Source organism: Balearica regulorum, chromosome 12 (genome assembly GCF_011004875.1).
Source record: "Balearica regulorum gibbericeps isolate bBalReg1 chromosome 12, bBalReg1.pri, whole genome shotgun sequence".
In the NCBI taxonomy this organism is placed as follows: domain Eukaryota; kingdom Metazoa; phylum Chordata; class Aves; order Gruiformes; family Gruidae; genus Balearica; species Balearica regulorum.
The window spans coordinates 9,436,603-9,456,608 of record NC_046195.1 but is presented as its reverse complement, the minus strand read 5'-3'; the positions used below and the strand labels follow the sequence as shown (position 1 = coordinate 9,456,608).

Below are 20,006 nucleotides of genomic sequence, written 5' to 3'. Positions count from 1 at the left end.
CTTCTCCTGCTAGTCTTCAATTAATGTGGCTGCATTGCAAAAAGCACACATATCACCCATTAAAGTAATTTTCATTGATAGCATTTGCTTACTGAGTACAGCACATTAATTAGCTTTTCTTCTTCATCGATTCATCCTAGCAGAAAGATTGGAAGAGCCACAGGCACTGTATGTTGGTCAGGAAATTGCATAGTAACAAAGCTGAAGCAAGCATGCCTAGTTTTAAGCGTATGACTCTAGCTTAAACAATGCAATATTAGACTAAAATATGTGTTAGCAATGTTTGCTGTGACATCATGTGCCTATAGGAAATTGTTAATAACTCATGCTATCGGCTGCTGTTTTCAGAGACCTACAAAAACAAGGAAGGAAGTTCCCTCTGATTTATTTATTTTAGCAAGCAGAAGGAAGCCAGGTGGCTTGCAGATTTCTTACCTGAGTTATCAGCACCCAGAGTCATGACCCTTATTGCATGTGATAAACTTAATAGGTTCTGTGAACTTTACAGATTTTAATTAAATGGAGAGAAGCAAAAATTCATATAACCTGTCACTTGACATAGATGCTTTATCATTAATTTCACTAATTAAATTACAAGTAGAATGGTGTAGTAATATAATAACTACATAAATAAATTACATCAATAGGTTTAAATTTGCTTCACAATAAATTAGTAAAATTTGGATCTACTTTCAAGATAAGAGCTCAGTCCAGGCCTTGGGTAGCTCAATGTGAAATCATTAGAAGAACCTACAAGAAGACACCTTGTGGCTTTTCACTTATGATGCAAATAATATTGAATGACGTGGTTGGAAGATTATTTGGGCAGTGACAGAACTTAAGCTAAGTTAAAGATTAACAGAGTAAGAAGCAAATGTGAGTCTGATGTGTTCAATTTGAAAATATCAGCGTGCCACAAGTGGTAATTCTGTCAAATGTGTCTGGATTTTCCTTGTGTATCTGCACAATTGTCCATGAAGTAGCTTGAAAGTTACATCATTAGAGCTGAAAAGAAATTGTGGTGAGAGGAGAATCTTTGCTGTCTTTAATAACTGTCAGCTTCTTTGAATTCTAGGCACTTTTCCTGTCTATCTTCTAAATATATGTGCCCTGGTGTTCCAGCAGTTATGAGTACGTTGTTGGCCAATATAAATGCTTTCTACGCTCATACTACAGCAGCAACTAATGTATCTGCCTCAGATCGGTTCGCAGCTACTAACTTTGGGGTAAGTAGACTTTCTTTTTTAATAGAATACTAGTCCTCATCTTTTTTTTCTGGTATATGATACCACATTAACTTCTAAATTCAAACATTTTTAAAAAGTTTGTCATTTTAAAGAAGAGATGCTGTTAGCTTTTGAAAATTTTACCCTGAGTCTTTACAATCAATCACTGTAAAAGCTAGTGAAGATACTAGTCAGTTCCTTATATAGTGATATGTCAGGTATATAGGGTAGAAAGCACTGGCACACATACATAGTACTAAAATCTTCAGCAATCCGTATTTATTGCAGTGGGACTTGCAAACTACTGATTGCACTAGACTAAATGTCAGTTCCAATTGCTTTCTTGGGCTACGTGTCATCAGTGAACTCATGAACCTAATGGATGCAGCCATAAATACTAGTCTTCTCACAAGAGCCTGTAATGATGGACTTTTCATTTTCGCTGAAATAATGACACATTGTCCAAGTCCTGGATTTAGGTATTAGAAACTTTAGGAGAAGTATCAGTGTCTCAGGATGTGGTAGTGCTTTTTTATTTTTTTTTTGTAGTTGTTGCTAACTGTCATTTTGTGGATAAGTATCTCATAGTGTGGACTTCCTAGTCCTTCAATATGGTAAAAAAATAAAAGTACGTTCATTTTGTATTCTAATTTATTCACTTACCTTCACTGGGGAGATGGGAGCAGGAAGGGAGAGCTATAATTCAGAGGTTTCTTTCATATTTCTACTATTACACGTGATATAGTCAGAGATAAACACAATTTTATGCTGAAAAATGCATTCATTCCTCCTTTTCTTTTTTGTATATCTGTTATTTTTATGGCCAATATCAAAGCTATTTTTCATTTAACACTAGCTGTGCAAATATGATGATGTTTTCTAAAATACCATTTATTGACATGAAATAAAATATTAAGCACAATTAAAATTTATTAAATACAAATTTATCGCTACTTGAAGTAGCATTGGAGGTACTAATGCTCTTCTCTAGTATTAAGAATAATAGAAACATTATGAATTTCAGGATTTTCAACAGAACATTATGAAATTATACGTTTGGACCAGTAAACCAAGAAAGACTTAATTCTGGTTTTGCTTTTGTCTTCCCATCAAAAGTAAGAAGCACAATTATCAGACTATGCTCAGCAAAGTAATTCAATCCATGCCTGGAAAAAAGTTTAAATGTTTTGTTTTGTAAAAAAAACTTGCTCTGGATGCTAAAACAAATTTTGATTTGCGTAATTTTGATTCCTGCATAATTTTTTTCATACAGAGTTGAAACTAAATACTAGTTTGCATTTTATGCACAAGTGCCTTTGAGATAGAACTTCTATCCGTAAAACTCATTTTGTGTAGTAATAATACCACAGGCTGATTTTTCTTATTATTGCTGAATCCCGAATGTTTTTAAGATCTGATGCTATGGCTTACAGCCATAAATAGTCAATAGTTAGTTCTAAATACTCCTGAAGTATTGCTAACGTTAATATATTTTCAAATTTAAGGGATGTCATGAGTCTGTCTTTTAAAAAAAAAAAAAAAAAAAAAAGAAAAGGAAAAAATCCATTAAGTCATTATTTTTTAGGTCTGTTCAGTAACTTTTTTTTGAGAAATGCTGACTCTAAACATCAATTCATTTTTCTTTTAAATGTTAAGTCTAGTGGAGCTCCTCACACATAAATGTACCCAGGGCTGACTTTAGTTTGGAGACAGCATGTTCCTGAACTGGAACTTTTATCTTCTGCTGCTAAAGTTTTGCTTTGAAAGATGAATATTAACATTTCCCCATTATGATAAAGTAAAAAAGTTTTATAGATGAAAAGCATTATCAGAATATTTATGATTTAATTATTGTATTATCATGATAGCACAATCTTTCTCTGTTTTTATTCAGGTTTTCTTTTATAAGCATTCAATTTATGGAATGACTACATCTTTGTTGAAACAAGGCTACTCTTTCAATGTTCAAGCTCTATTAGACTTTTGAGTTTGATCCAGCTTTTGAAATTTAGAATGTTTTTCCTGGATTTTCTGGGTTTTTTTGTTCTATTGTTTGAATGATCAGAACTACTTTTATCCTCCGATTGGACGGAGATTAAGTCCTCTCTGATGTTAATGCCAGTTTACCTTTGACGCAAATTCCAATCCAATTCATAGTTGAACAGATGGATGGAAAGACAGTAGTAAGCATCACTACTAGAGATTTGGAGCTCTGTTTTCAAACAATTGACTTATAGGCAAAATATTAGATTATTTTTTTCTCTTGGGGCAAAAGGCATTTGTTAGTGGATAGCTGCACATCATTCATCAAAAAGAACATCTCAAATTCAAGTCCTCAGGCTACAGCTGGGGAGGATTTGGCTGACTGAATATTTCAGTACAGATTTATAACACGACAAAAAAGTTCCCTTTTGATTGATCCCTTAAGGGAACTGAGTCAAATTAGTGGCCTTCAGTATAGGGTAGTGCTCCACTGATGAGAGGCAGTGCACAGACAACTCTATTTTCATATTAGTGCCAATCGTATTTCAGGGATGGTGTGGCTACAGACATGCATTCTGAGAGCTATCAGATCTTGCTACTTCCACAAGCCTGCTGCTCTCACATTAGCTGGCAAGGATTTCTGCACAATTTTGTGCAGTGGACTATGGAATATGTTCTAACGTGAAGACTGGTAATTAGAAGCTCTCACTAGTATTACTTGAGAATGGCACAACTCAGCTGGGTATGTCACAGCAAAATGTTTTCACTGCACCTTTATTTATCAAGATAACAAGTTCATCTCCACATTTGAAAGGGAAAACTATAACTGCATAGTATTACTTAGCTTACAAAAGCCACTGTTTCTGAAGTATAATTTTCAATCATACTTTCACACCAAATTCTGCTCTAAGTGAGCATCGTTTCTTACACATTAAAGGGAAAGGGGGAAGAGCTTCATTCAAGAGTGTAAGCAATCACAAGGCAAATATAAAAAATTTAACAATCTTAACTGTTTTAATGAGGTTATCCATTTTAATAAGCCTTGCTAACATAACTTAAAACTTTGGAATTTATACTGAATCAATGCCGTTACTGCATTTTTGGTCAGTGACATCAGGCAATGCTTTTCAATTTCTAGATATTTTGAATTATTTAGCAATGCATCAGTCATTAAGAAAGGAAATGCTGCATAGGAAATATGTCACCTCGCTAGTGTATTGCACAGCTGCACAGTATTGAATGCATACCAGGTAAATCTCAATATAATATAGAAAGGGAAAATAAAGTGATGAAATATACATTGCCTGGCCTTGAAAGAGAGGTATCTCAGACCAGTGCTTTTATCTGAAACAATAGAAAACAGTATATTTTTCAAATAAGTTAATAATGGAAAGTAGCTTTCTGAAAACCCACCAATTACAGGAACCTGCAAATTCTTATGCAACATATTCTTGTTTTATTTTCACAGAGGGAAAAGTTCATAAAACTGCTGGATCAATTGCACAATTCTCTGAGGATTGATTTGTCTAAATACAGGGTATGTGCAACATATTCTATCTAGAGGAAAACTCAAATTTTTTTTTGTGTAAATATCCTTGTGCACTTTATCTGCTTAAAGAAGTTTAGAGATTAATCCTTCTTCTGGCATAAAAGCTGAAAATATTGGGTGCTGACATGAGACCCTAAATGCTTTGGAACAAAAACTTACAGAGTTTAAGCAGTTTAACAATAATATTGTTCCAGTTTGAAAAAAAAGTTAATTCTTTTTTTTCCAAAAGTTAAGAATGGGTCAAGGGACAAGCAGACATTCAAGAAAGAGTAAGATTCAACAACTTTGCTTAAATTAATCCAAAATTTGATTAAGTTAATGCATCTGGGAATTACCTTCACTGACTCATGTACTGCAGATTGCAGTTACTGCTACTAAAACTTCCATGCTAAGATCCTAGGAATGTTGAAAGAGACTTGACTCCTCATTTTTCTACATGGTAGGAATTCCAGTTTCATTTCTGCAACATGGAAGCTCTTTCTACTGCTCAAAACCCAGCCTTTCAGGAAAGAAGCAGGCACTGAGTGCCTGCCAGTTATCGTACTGCTCTGAACTCCCTCTCCTTTTCCACTCCACTGGATCACAAAACTTTTGGATAACACATAAGCGATTAGGGCTCCCTCAGCTATGGCCTTCCTTTCACCTTCTAGGCATGGCAGCCTCCAACTGAGAGATTTCTCTGTGTATGTGGCCTGCCTTCTAAAACTCAAGGAGAAAAGGGAATATTTACAAGAACCCCAAGGCATTAGATGTAGTAGAAGCTGCACATACTCAGTTTTTAAGACCTTATTCTTCATGCAACAGATATGTTCATCCTAGGATCTTTTAATTTTGAAGAATGTTATCCAGATTATATTGGAGCATGAGGATATTTGGCTGACGTTTTATGCAATATGAAGCCTTTTAAATAACACTACTTCCCATCAGTTTTCCTCTTAACCTAGAGATCATAGCAAAAATTTTATGTATGGTTTCTTCATTAAGCTTACTACCAAATTTATGCCTACAAGTGATTTATGTACCATGGAGAGCTCATAAGTGATTTTCATTATCAATATTTTCCAGTCTTTCTGTAGTATTTTTTAACTTCATTAATGTTTTGAAAATATCACAATATTCTAAATCATTTGTATTACAAATACAGGAGCATTATCAGAAGTGTTCCTATTCATGTCAAAGGGATACTCATCACTGACTTCCTCACAGACACAATTCAGGTCACATAAGAACATTTTTAATCCTTCCAAGACACTCCTTTGTTGTTGTAGAGGGTTTTTTTCCTAGCTGTTCAAGCATCTTACCTGTAACTCCAGTTTCACATGATTCCTCTCTTCCCGATTCACCAGGATAATTTTCCTGCCAGCAATTCTGAAAGACTCCAAGATCTGAAATCAACTGTGGACCTGCTTACCAGCATTACTTTTTTTCGAATGAAGGTATCATCCTTTATTTGCACAATGGCTCAAAAAAAAAAATTAAAATGCTGTTGTTTTTTAGTTTCTAGGAAAATCGTACTTTAATACTCTTAATTGATTCATCTCCTTCAGTTTTAAATTAAATCTCTCACTGAAGATCATTGAAGTCAAGTCATTTATTCATACTTTGTATTAACAATGTGGTAAAAACCATTATCTTTGAAAAATAAACAATATTTTCCTTTTTTAACAATTATTTTTACATCTCCTGAAGGAAACAAAAAATTTACCTTTTTAATTAGTTTAAATTCAAGTCACATAAAGCAAAGTCAGTTGAACTCCTTAGGAACATGTGTCATCTAGAATAACATTTTCCTAGTAGTATCATAATATCACATGTCAAACAGCAAAATAGGTCTGATAACTCTACTTGCTTTAGTCACTCCAGATATTGATACCTAGGTGGTCAAGTTCTGAAACATTTTTAGAAAGGAATGGTGCACATTGATATTACTGGATAAAAATACAGAAACACAAAGCAATGTTTATCACAATAGCATGTGATTTCACTGTGTTAGGCACCATGTAAAGAGAATTAAAACAATCCATTAAGTTGAAATTCACGTTAATGTATCCTAAAGTGCACTAAAAAGTTGAACACTTTGCTTTTAAAACTGAAGAGCTATTTGGCTGATATTCTTATTCAGAGGAAAGTTTAATTAATTCCTAAATAATGGGGAAACCTTTAGGTTTTCCACTAAAGGTGGAAACCCTTGGGCATGTATGCCTCTCTCATCATATGAATACTTTCTTTCAAATAAAGCTTAGTAACCCAATCTACTTGCTTATAGTACGTGTTTTAATGCATCTTTAAACTAAGATCGCCCTAAGTCAACACAATTTTAAATATTTTTATCATTGTTATATTTCAACATTTTTAATCTTCTATTATGGAACTATATTCATTGTAATACTTGGAATTTTTTGTGTTCAATCTAATTCTGACATTCTACCATTTATGAAATATTTTATTAGGTCCTTGAATTGCAGAGCCCACCTCGAGCCAGTACTGTGGTGAAAGACTGCGTAAGAGCCTGCCTGGACTCAACTTATAAATATATTTTTGACAATTGCTATGATCTCTACTCCCAGTTAGTGGATCAGGTAAGTCCAATATGAACTTGTTTCATGCCGTACTTCATTCATTATTGTTAGTTTACCATAAGTAAATACAAAGTATTCCAGTGTTCCTTCATATCATAGTAGTCAGGTTATTTTCATTTTATTTATGTGAGAAGGAGCAATATAGTATAAATAAACCCACAGATGGCTATGAACCCTTAAAATGTTTAACAAGATGAGTATCATAATGAACATGTTAACTCATAACTTAATCATCACGTGGTACGCGACTGTAAAAGTGTCTAGTGGCTTTAGGGAGGTGACATTAGATTGATTACTGTTCATTTCATATCCATAATTGGAAAATAATTTTAAAAAATATTTCACTTCTGTAGCTTTAGAAAGGAAGCGTTATAATTTGCTGAAAATGATATACTGTCTTTCCAGCCTTATATTTTAACACATATGATACATACTTGGATCCAAGCTTTAGTAACTGCTTCAGGAAAGCAGAGGATAGTTTCTATAATATCTCTTAATATTAATCCATCAAGCTGAACTGTCAATGCAAAATAATTATAGCATTTGTCATATTCCAAATGCCATGCAAAAGCCTTGAGAATGTGTTGTGGTTTTTTTCTATAATACAGCCAGAATTTGTTCTATAAGTAATGTTAGAATTAAGATATTTGTATGTGCAAAATTATGCAACTCTCTAAATGGAGTATCGCTGCTTTATCACGTTACCTCTTGTTCCTTACTTTTACCTGCTGGGTCATGCACTGGAAAATGGTATTTCGGTGACTGTTCCTGCCTTTTAATTGTTGTTTGGCAAATGCACATTTGCTGTGTAGCATATAATAGATAAGAACAGTCATACCACATGATATAAGACATCAAATTTTACCTGAAAGCACATTTCACTTGAATCCAAAATATGAATTCCTGTATGTCAAGAGAGGCAGTACATGCTATATATTCAATTTTTCTGAAATGAGAATTTATTTTCTAATGTTGGATTCCTGTTATGTGAGAGAACTTATCTCTCGCTCCCAAGCTTTAAACATAATTTCTCACCAGCCACCCATAGGTACCCCACTCTCGGAGTGCTTGTGTATGTGTTCATTCTCCAACATATTATATTGTGAACTGAGTAGCAGTATAAATTAGTAGAAGGAGCAGCTTCAGACATCACATCTATTTGCCTCATAAACTGTTCTGTTGTCTTGCTAACATTTACTCTGCAGCAATTTGATCTTGTCTGTTAAATATAACATGAGCTGTTGCTAGACTGGGTATTGCGTAAGTCTGCAGAGTTTATCAGCAGATGCTAGCCATTTTAGTAAACAGTTAAAAATTAAGTAATCTTACTTCTGCACAGTGTTGTGATACCTGCAAAAGCTTATCTGTATCTGTTCACCACTTTTTCCTGTTAATTCATAAAACAGTATAGCGTGTCTATTTTAGTAGATGGTTTAAAAATGCAGATATAACCTTTCTGTTCGGTAGAGAATGTAAAACAAGTTTAAAGTGATGCTTCTCTCCAAATTTATTTTTTTTTTAGAAGAAGGATGCGCAATATTATTGTATTATTTTTCTCTTACACAACTCTACTTAATGATAGAGCAATATGAAGTCCTGAAATAAAAAAAAAAATAAAAAAAATCCATAAATATTCGCTCAACTGGAAAACTGAATTAACTGCACTTCACTGTATTTATATGCCTCCTATATTCTCTTTCAGCAAGCTTTCCAGCAGGTGAAGTTGTATGTAGAAACTTTATACAGACAAGTGTCTTATAGAGTTACGGTCGCTAGCAAGTACAAGAATTTTTAGTGAAAGTGTGCAAAAAGCAAAATTTAAATTGAAGATAAACAGACCACACTAAAATAACTCATTGCTAACCGTAATCAAAAAACAATCACGTATAATCTTAATAACAGATAGTAAAACTTTCTGCTTCACAGCAGGTGGGAGGTAGTTCTGAGAAATATAATCTAACTAATCTTGATTTAATAGAGAGATGAGTAAAATAACTCAAATTACTAGCTAAATTTTTTTATCAGCTCTAGAGTTGTACAAGGAAACTGCCTTCTGTATTATCCTCTTATAGTTTGCTACCCATATATCTGCACATGCATTTAATTTTAGGAACAGCTAAGTATACGGTTTCTTGGAACCTATAGCTCTGGAGGTTTTCCAGTGAATCCAGCTGCACTGCAGACTGGCCTATGGCATCGCTGTTATAATAATGAAGCAGTGACCGATACTGTAATTAACATTTCACTAGCTTTGCGTCCAAACCCTCTAGTCCGACTACACCAGATTCCACCCTTAGGCCTTCATTAATGATTCTCCCACCTCTGCTCACCTCCCCATCAGATGAGGCAGTCTCCTCTCAGAGGGAGGAAAGGAGTTCACCCTAGCATGGTGGTGCAGCACAGGAGGTTCATGCCTTAGCTGCCCAGCTGAGATGTGAGCTGTGAGTAGTGACAACTGAACTCGATGAACGCCAAAGCAACAAAAAATGATTCATATGTAGGTCACCACCTGCTCTCACTCAGGGGAAAGACTGGCAGCTGTTGTCCCACCGAGGCCCACTGCAGGCTCAGGGTTTTACCATGATTCATTTCTTGCCTCAATCATATTGTGGATGATGTTATGAAAAAGTGGAACTTAGTCTACTTAGTAGTATTTCCACCTAGCCAGAAGTGGTAGGTTCCTGCATGTTATATATACAATCTCTGAGTGTAACTCATGTTAACAACCTTCTGCATTTGCTTTTGTCTACGATACAAAATTCTCAGGGATGCCTGCCACAGTATTTCTAGAAAATGTTTAATGTCTGGATGTGCGTAACTGACTGATTTGAGGATGAAAATAGAACAATGAATGATGAAACTGAGGGTGCTCAGGATGGAGTTTGGGGAAATTTATTGCTACAAGAGTAACAAGTAAATCGCAAAATAGACTCAGCAATCCCTGCTTTCTCTTTTTATTACTCTCTACCTTCATGTCAGGGAGACAATCACTGTTATAAAGCAAATATTTCACAGCAAAATATCATCACTGCGGAACAGTGATATTTCCTAGGGTGAAGCATGGTAAGTGTTAACAGTATGCAAAAATGTCATACTACGGTTTTGTACCAGAATACAAAGGAGAGCTGATGACAAAAAGGAAATGAGTACTGCAGATAGTAAGACATGACATCTTGACAGTGTTACTGACATGTATATTACTGTCCTCATTATCTGAGACAAAGCACTCTGAGGAACTACCTAATTCCTTATGCAGCAGATGCAGTATTTTCTCTTTTTAATTAACACTTATCTGAGCAAAGAGCTAGCTGCCTTATGGTGAAAAAAATAATGCCTTGAAAAAGTAGTTTAGGAAGCACTTTGATAACTTTCTGGCTCAATTTACAAATATGTCACTGTTTCTGTTTACTTAAGAAAACAAAAATTTGAAATCTCTGCTGACCCTCACAATGAACAACTGAAGTCACTTCAGTAATTGTTTTTGCAGTCTTCTCCACTGAGTGAAAACAATAAAATGCAAATCAAACTCTTCCTGCTCTCTGAGGAGCTCTTGATCTGTACAAATCATTTCATGACTGATAGCACCAGTATACTGGAAAAAACCCACTGAGATACTCTATATTGGACACCTGCTCAGCAGAATAGTATTGAACCTCTACCCGATTTTGGAGACCTTTTCTTTGTTGCTCAGCTCTATGTGTTGTCACAGTGCAGAAGACCAGGAGCCAGCAACAAATGAACTAGTTCTGGAGCCAGGTGTTACACAGCTGTAGTAGCACAGTGCTTCTTCCCTTGCCACTTATCTCTGCTTAGAGGTATAGCACCTTAGGTCAGGTCGATAATGTACTAATGTTATTCTAGTTTTTAGAGTTTCTGTATTAACAAAATGCTCTAGACTAGCCTGTAGATGGACCTGTGCTTTGAGAGGTGGCTCAGTTTTGCTGTACTCATCTGTGTCCCTGGTCACTTTTCCAGTTGGGATTTGGGAACCCAAGCCACTTAGCTGCTTTTGAAGGCGTACCTCTCTTTCTTTAGTAGAAATGACAAAAAAAACTGTTAGATTATTAATTTCTTACAGAAATGCTATAAGAATTGAATAATGAAGCATGTGATCTGTGATCTTCAAACACATTCAAAAGTGTGAAGTGGGAAATAAAGTTGTGCAGTAGCGAAACCTGTTTACCCCAAGGGTTCCTATTTTTCAGGCATGCAAATTTCAGTGCCAAGTAATACTTGTTGCAAGGCACTTTGTTGTATTTACATACTGCTTTATGTGCATTGAAAAGGCTCTAACTTCTTCAAATATGGCATGCAGAGGGTACTTAGAGACCACCCCGATGTTGTAGCTTTGTGTTTGATGGGCAGCATGTTAGAAACACTAACAGAAAAATCTTTGATAAAGTACTTTAGAACAGCGGAAGGATGCATTTTTGCTGTGATATTTCAAACCCCATTCTGAGACTTGTCTATCAGAGAAAGACCAATTCTTACAGATAAAATTGCTTGTTAGAAGCTTGTATGAGAACACTGGTTAGAAAGTCAAGAGAATAGCTGCTCATCTAGTAGTAGCAGAGATCTGGTAAAAGAGAAAGTAGGAAAAGCCATAGACCTTCAACTTGGAAGTGGGGAAGGGTAGTAGGACTATCATCAGAAGAGATGAACAAACCGATTTGTTATCCAAAGCCCTATACTCTTCAACTGTTTGTCTTAACTCTAGATCCATAGCAGTGAACTGTCGTCAGTTCATGTCGGATCTCCAAAAATCCAAATATTTTTCAGTGTTGAAATCTGAATGCTGGTAAAGGTTGGTTATTAAGAACAATGAGCAAAATAAACCTGAACTTTACCCAGGCTTTAAATACATATTATCTCATAAGCAACAAAAGTCTAGTCAATATTGATTTTTGTGACATTTCAGTTAATTCACAATCCAGCCCCTTTCGTTGTGAACACACACATAGTTTTTAAAAGTAGTTCAGATGGTAGCTCTTTGCAAACAATTTGCTTTGATTATTTATTGATAATTATTATTAAATTATTTATACTGTGTGATTGGGCTATCCTAATACTTATTCCCAGAGAACAATATAAGCTTGAGTGGAATGCCCAGTATTCAGATTCCGGTGTTGTTGAGTCCCATGGCTATGAGGATATGAAAACTCGAACATTAGTATGCAGTTGCTTCAAGTCCAATTTGTGTCTGAATACTGGCAATAGCAATTGCACATTGAAATCTGACCTTCCGTAATACAGCTCCAAACTGATTATCAGTAAGCATTGACTTGGAATTGAGTGAAACACAATTCTGAGAAATGTGCACACACAAATATCTGCATCTAAGTTTGTGACATACTTCCTCTAGGCTGATGATTGTGGTGTAATTAGTAGTACAGCGATCACAGGACAGACATCAATTCAGGTATGCAAAAACATCTGGCATCCTGATTACATACTTGAGCTGAGGCCAAAGTACTTCAGCCTCCTTTCTATCTAGATTAACATGACTGCATGTATTTATCCATGTTGTAAACAGACTTCTACTTCCTCTGTCCTCCCCGTTTCACCTCATGTTTCTGACCTCATTGTGGCCGAAAGATTAAGAGCATGAGACAGGCCATGCCACATCAGACAAAAGATTCATCTGTCTCGGCATCCTGTCTCTGTGAGCAAAGCAGACATCTTGAGAAACTTCCAGCTAAGGAATATTTTATAAACTATTTAAATGTTAGCTCATATTCCTTTAATTTAATACTCATTCTGTATCTTTCATAAACCTTGCTGTCCTTTTCTGAGCATTTTCCAGCTCTGCTATATTATTTTCAGGATGAAGAGAAGGAGAGAGGCCAGATTTGTACACAACATTCAAAATATGATCACCCCATGGAGAGAGGAAGTAGAATAAGGATGTTCTTTGTTGTATGCTCTGTTCTCATAATTATTCACAGTTGATTCGCTCTTTTTGCTGCTTTGTCACTGCACTGATGTTTTTGTGGAAATATCTGTCATAACCTTAAGATGTCTCTCCTGTGGCAATAGTGAACTCAGAGTCCTGGTGTAATATGCAGGAGACAAAGTGTGTGGGACATACATCAGTCTTGACCGCTTTGCCCTTAGATTAGGAAACGGAGCTTGTGAGGCAGTGGTGGGGAGAACTATCCTTCTGCCCATTGGGTCAGAAAACATCTGATTTACCTTGCTGGAGCTGTACATGACTGGTCTGAAACATCATTGTTTCTTCTTTCTTTAGCAAGCAGATTTGAATTTACAACATTGTAAGCAAAAGCATTTGAGCTGTGGTCCTTTATAGACTGTTCTGGGTGTCACAACCGTCAGAGCGTTAAGTGTGCACGTTACACAGTTAGACAGCAAGGGACCTACGCTGGTTGATAGATTTTCTTAAGACTTAAATGCTGTGGTTTAGAATTTCCCAAAGCAAGAGCTACATTTCTATCCTTTCAATTTTTACTATATAACATATATATCCAATATATGATATATAATATATGGTAAATAAGTTTTAAAAGATGCATGATGTTATTGTGGATCCTTCTTTCTTAACCACAGTTGACCTTTAATGTAGATGTTGCAGAGAGCAGGGTACTATTGCAATTAGACTTCTACATTCTTAAAAATATTGCAGTGCAGATATTTCTGGGCAGTATGAGGGTTATGCTGAGTGCTGCAAAGTGCTTTCCGTGAGGGATTCATCTGGGTCTTTCTCCACCTATGCCCTGCATAATCATAGTGCTTTTGGGAAGGTGGGGCAAATCAAACCACAGTCGCACGTGGCTTGCCACTGCCCAGGAGCTGTGCGTGTTACACTGTCCTGAATGGGTAGAACAATGAGATTGGCTTCTTTCACACACCAATCCTCAAAGAGAAAGAGTGAAGAATCTTCATTAGAATTTACCCAAAAGAATTCCACTCCATTTCAGTTGGTACTGGAGAAGGATGCGTGGAATATGGTTTCTTTTTCAAATATGAAAACAGTTTAGGAGTTACTATGCAATAGCACTGCTCAAGGAGTACTGGTTCAGTGAAATCCCTCACATGTTTTCAATGCATTTTGAATGTCTGCAAATGGTTTTTGGCTTGGTTTTTGACTTACTCCCTAAGTAAATGCTGTAAAGCTAAATTTACAGTCCTTACATATATAAAAATAAAAAGTGTAAAAAATTACACAAAATCATAAAAATAGGTGTAATACACATAAATGTCTACATGTGTGTATATTTTATATATATAGTGCATATTGTGTATTCACTGATGATTCTTAACCTCTTCCAAATTAAATAATATTAACTGAGCAGTTTAAAAATGCAGAAGTACCATTAAAAGTAATATTTCATTGTCTAAGACTGGTCTACAAAATTGCACTCTGTAGCCTCACACTAGTCAGGGCTACTGCCTTGGTTTCCATTCAGCTTCCATTCTACCACTATTTACATAGAAAATATGATATTCTAAACTTAGCTTGGGGCTTGCATCAGACATAGTCTTTTTGCAGATTAGTTTCTGAAATCATAGGATTGGATTTATGTCGCACCCATACAGATGTGTATTGATTGCACAGAATAACAAAATAAAAACAAAGTAAAATAGAACCAGACATTTGTCCTGCAAACTGGTAAAATCAATGATGAGAGAAGTTGAAAGCCCTGCATTCCTCAGACCAGCCTTTACAGATTTATCTCAGGGTAATACAGATGTAGGTTTTAATCCTGCTTCACACTGTGCCTGAGATTGCTTTCTCCACCCTCAGCCAGTTTTCCAGAGTGCAAAATATCTTTCAGTGCAAAATGTGTTTGCTTGTCAACAGTTTAGCCTTTTTTTTTTTTTCTTAAACTCAGAAAAATCCCCCTACGTTTTATCTTTTTCTTTAAGAAAATATCAAAATTCTAGCAACTGTTTTTGGTGCCTCTGTGCCACATGATCTGTTGTTTGCAGATGAACTCAGGTGACTAGGAAATTGATAGTAAAAACAAATTGAGAAAAACATGATTTAGTGCACGTAAAGAATTTATTTTTATACATATTGTATGAAAAAATTCCTTTTACTTCCTCTTTCTGATTTTGATGTATTCTGTGGCAAAAGACAAACAGTTATAAATCACCTAGTGATTTGGATCTTGCATTAACAAAACCATAGAATCCAAAGTATTTCCTGTGTTTGTAAATCTTAAGTCAGTAATATGAGTCTTCTTTAAAGATACTTTACTTATAAGTTGTTTGCAATTCTCTAGTTTTCCAAATGAATTATGGCGCTTTCAATAAAATGAAATATTCTGTAACAAAATATATTACAAAACACAAGAGGAAACATTAGTTTATCTCTCAGCTGGATTCCTAAAATGACCAAAACTGAATTAAGATAGCTTTGCCCAGACAAGCATATCTAACTCTGCAAAATAATTGGAACTTCTTTTCTCTGAAACTGACTGAAATTTTATCCAAAACAGCTTAGTACACTTAATTCAAAGTGAAGAACTAATTGTATTTACATTAGTCCTATGATGCTCTTTGGGATTTTCTTTTCCAACAGGTGAGGGATCACCACTGAAGCCAGTGTCATTCTTGGCACTCGTGGCTGTTTGGATTTTACCCTATTCCATGTCTTCCAAAACAGATCTCACATGTCTTTAACTAGTGTTAAGATACTGTTGTAGGAATTTAGTCAGAACTGTCTATTAGCAGTAAAGACACTATTCCCTGTGACAATTAATAAAAAGATGCACAGTTCAGGAATGCATCATTTAATCTAATGCCTGATGATCAGATTTATGATCCACTGAGTAAATTCACTGGACACAGCTTCTGTATAAGTCAGGGGCATTGGCTGAGATCAGAACCAAAGAGATTTTAATTAAAGGAAGATTTGAATCCTCAGAAATACATTCCTAATCTAAATCTAATTACATGTCTATAATTGCAACAGATTGCTTTGTAAACTTTTCCAAGTGATAGGAAATGAGTGATAGTGAACTTCAGTATAATGATCAAAAATTTCCCATTCTGACAGTCCTGAGCTGTGTCATCTTGGAGAAACGTGATGAGAACTCATGATTTTTAAAAGGAGAATCAGGCAAACAGCTATATTCATTAATATGCAAGCAATTGCACTTACACCTTGTGCCTGTTTCATGTAGTCTGTTTTTCTAAAATATTTCATTATTTAAGTTTGCCTCTTCCATTTTGTTGCTTGACATTTTTGTATGGTAAAGGATGTGTGGTATGCTATAACTTTAGAGCCATCCTAAAAACAAGCAGCTGCCAAATCAATTAACGTGAGTATATAAAAACTTGTATAGTTGTGTCTTGATGGTGAGACATCATCTTGTATTATTGTTTGATGTGTCAGCAGATGCCTTTTAGGAATATCACTACTCTGCCTTTGACCAGCTAGTTATTGAGCTTTTAAGTATAGGATCTGCTATAGGACCTTCTTAGGGCATTTCACAGTTCTGTGCATGTGGACAGCACTACCATGCCAAGTGACAGTGCAGGGGGTCAAGCTATTCTAAGTAGTCTTTCCTAAGTGAAAATGCTAGTGAAAAAGAAAGTGATTCTGCTAATTGGCAAACTGTCATTCGTATCAATACTTCCTGAAAGCTCTCTTGGTTATTATAAGAGCAATCTGTGATTTTTAGCTTGTTCAGTGAATTATGTGGTCAGGACTAAAGGGAGGGCTGGGGCAGGGGACATCATAGCGGGGGTCTGCTACAGGCCACCTGACCAGGGGGACCAAGCAGATGAAGCCCTCTATAGGCAGATAGGAGCAGCCTCACGCTCACAAGCTCTGGTCCTTATGGGGGACTTCAACCACCCTGACATCTGCTGGAGGGACAATGCAGCTGAGCGCAAGAAATCCACAAAGTTCCTGGAATGTGTCGATGACAACTTTCTCCTCCAAGTGATAGAGGAGCCCCCGAGGAGAGGTGCCATGCTGGACCTTATTCTCGCCAATAAGGAGGGCCTGGTAGGGGACATCAAGCTCAAGGGCAGCCTTGGCTGCAGTGACCACGAAATGGTGGAATTCAGGATCCTCAGGGCAGCGAGGAGGGCACGCAGCAAGCTCACTACCCTGGACTTCAGGAGAGCTGACTTTGGCCTCTTCAGGGATCTTCTTGGTAGAATACCATGGGACAAAGCCCTGGAGGGAAGAGGGGCTCAAGACAGTTGGCTAATATTCAAGGGTCACCTCCTCCAAGCTCAGGAGCGATGCATCCCAACAAAGAGGAAGTCAAGCAAAAACACCAAGAGGCCCCCATGGATGAACAAGGAGCTCCTGGGCAAAGTCAAACAAAAAAAGGAAGCCTACAGAGGGTGGAAGCAAGGGTATTTCATTTCATCAAGAAAATGTTAAAATATCATTGTACAAAGCTGTCCTCCCACTCACTTTTTCTACACTGTTATGCAGTTTACTATGCCTCTCGGTTATGCTAATAGAAACATTTTCAAGCCAAACAAATTGTATCACTGAAAAATTTTTGATATGAAAATAGCTCTGTTTCAAGTTAATTTTTATTCCAAGATGGAACTTTCTTCTGTCGGTTTTGCAAGTTTCCAATTAATCAATGTAATCAATCTTCCAACATTGTTTTTTACCACTTTATAATGCTTCTGTGAAGGCATCTGTTGCCACAAACCACATAAAACAAATAATGCCAGCAATAATAACAATTAATGTAAAAACAACTTGAATTATTCTGAGCATTTCTAACCCATTAATCAGATTTTAGGATAAAGAATGGAAACTACTCTGGACATGGGCAGAGTATGCACTTTCATTTCAGAGCACAAATCTACATCTGTTAACATGAGACTATTTAAAAAATACCTTCTCTGGGGATTTTGAACAGATCGTCTTAGTTTTTAAAAGATTTCTGTGCTAGAGAATTTTTGTAGAAAGCACGTCCCTGTGCAATTATTGCTTTGTAAATTAATTACTTTCTGCTGTCTATAGAACAGAATTTCACATTCTGTGATTCACATTCACAATCATGAAATGCTGTCTCAGCTACATGCCATTGCAGATTTCTTTCTGTGAAGTATAGTTCTTGGATAAGATGTTGGACTAAATATGAAATGGCTTTGTCTCCTACAACTGCCTTCCAGTTGGTTTGGCTTAAACATGCACTAGCTTCTGAGGAAAAAAAAAATATATATTAGAAATAAATCCTTGATATAGAAACAAAGTCTTTTAATAAAAGTGTAATGTACACGAGGGAAAGCCCTTGTGAGTAACATTAATGCTCCAATATTCATTTCTGTTTTGAAAAGCACTCTTGTTTGCATGTGTTGCTGGAAATTGCTGGTGATAGTAGTCACACCATCCATTGTAACTGCATCTGAGCCTCACCTTTGTTTCAGTTGCTTTAGACACTGAAGCTATAGCATTTGTAGATCAGCTGAATATGTAACAGCGTGATTAATGATACTTTTCTAAAATATTCCACAGTGACCACAAAAACAATTTCAATTAAGTGTTGTTGAAGTTCCCTTTTTGCCATTCTAAGTGCTCTTAATAGATAAAAGTTAATTGAGGTTAAGATAACATTTAATTAATTCACTATGATAGTGTTGTAGTGTCGTATCTATTCAAAGAGATATGAGGTCCATTGAAGTGGTCATATTTGGACTACAAATGAGAAGTACTGGGAATATGTGTTTAAACTTGTGAGATAATAGGCACGTTTATTTTCTCTGACTTACTAGTTGAGTTGAAAAGACCCCTTTCTATCTGACAGCTGTGTAGAAGAGACCTAGCATGTGCAGACCTACCTCTGTGTGGCACACACAGAAATTATGTCTGTGTGTCCATACAGAGATAAAAATATTTCTTTTCATATTTAGTTCTCTGCAGTGAAGTTATTTATTGGACATTGATAAGGAATCTGATCCTTCTGTCAAGCGAAGAACTGAAAAATACTTTTGTCTAGGAAACCGCGGGCTTAAGAATTCATAAATCAAAACTGTAGAGGCAAAATCTAGCTGTAAATGCACATTTTAGATTAAAAAGCATAAAATTCTCAATAAAAGTTTGTAAGTAGTGAATATTAATACATACTTACAACTATATAAAAAGGTGGAAAAGGCGGGCTTTTAGTTAAAAGGAATAAAAATCACTGCTTTACTTAACTACTTAATTAAGACTGGAGAGTGGTGTTGGTAATCCATCTGATATATCAGTGTGTCATGTCCTTTCTTGTGATTATTACAAAAATGTAGTGGGGCATCTCAAGTTCTCTGCTTTGGATGTGAAACTGGCTGCAGTCCTCTTCATTTGCAAGGAGTATACAAAAAAACCATTTCCCTGGATAAAAAGGAATCAAACAACAGATTGGTTTTGCTCACAGCTTTAAAATCTTTTGCAAGGCAATACCTTCACAAGCCTCTATTTTGGTTATTCCTATGTACCTTTTCCTAGTATTTTTATGTGTCCAGGGGTTTTTTTGTTCCCCACCTACTTTGTGGTGTTTGCCACTCTTAAATGCACACTTTGTGGTTCTGCCAGTCAATCTATGAGCCTCTGGAAATTCTTTGTGCAGAATACTTTGGGCAATAGCCTTTTTTATCTTGGCTATTAAAAAATAAATGGAAACTTAACCACTTCTTCATTCAGAGCAAACAGCATAGCAGCTGTTAGGCCCAATAACTTCAGTGTATAAT

At 35.9% G+C, this 20,006-nt stretch overlaps 1 protein-coding gene across 3 annotated transcripts in view; it reads left to right on the top strand.

The window, feature by feature from the left end:
- UNC13C (unc-13 homolog C) overlaps positions 1-20,006 on the top strand; it is a 216,060-nt gene that overhangs the window by 125,732 nt on the left and 70,322 nt on the right. For all 3 annotated transcript variants that reach the window (XM_075764598.1, XM_075764600.1, XM_075764599.1), the window contains 4 exons: positions 1,076-1,226; positions 4,678-4,746; positions 6,105-6,194; positions 7,209-7,337. In XM_075764598.1, coding sequence (XP_075620713.1) covers positions 1,076-1,226; positions 4,678-4,746; positions 6,105-6,194; positions 7,209-7,337 — 439 coding nt within the window. The remainder of the gene's footprint in view (positions 1-1,075; positions 1,227-4,677; positions 4,747-6,104; positions 6,195-7,208; positions 7,338-20,006) is intronic.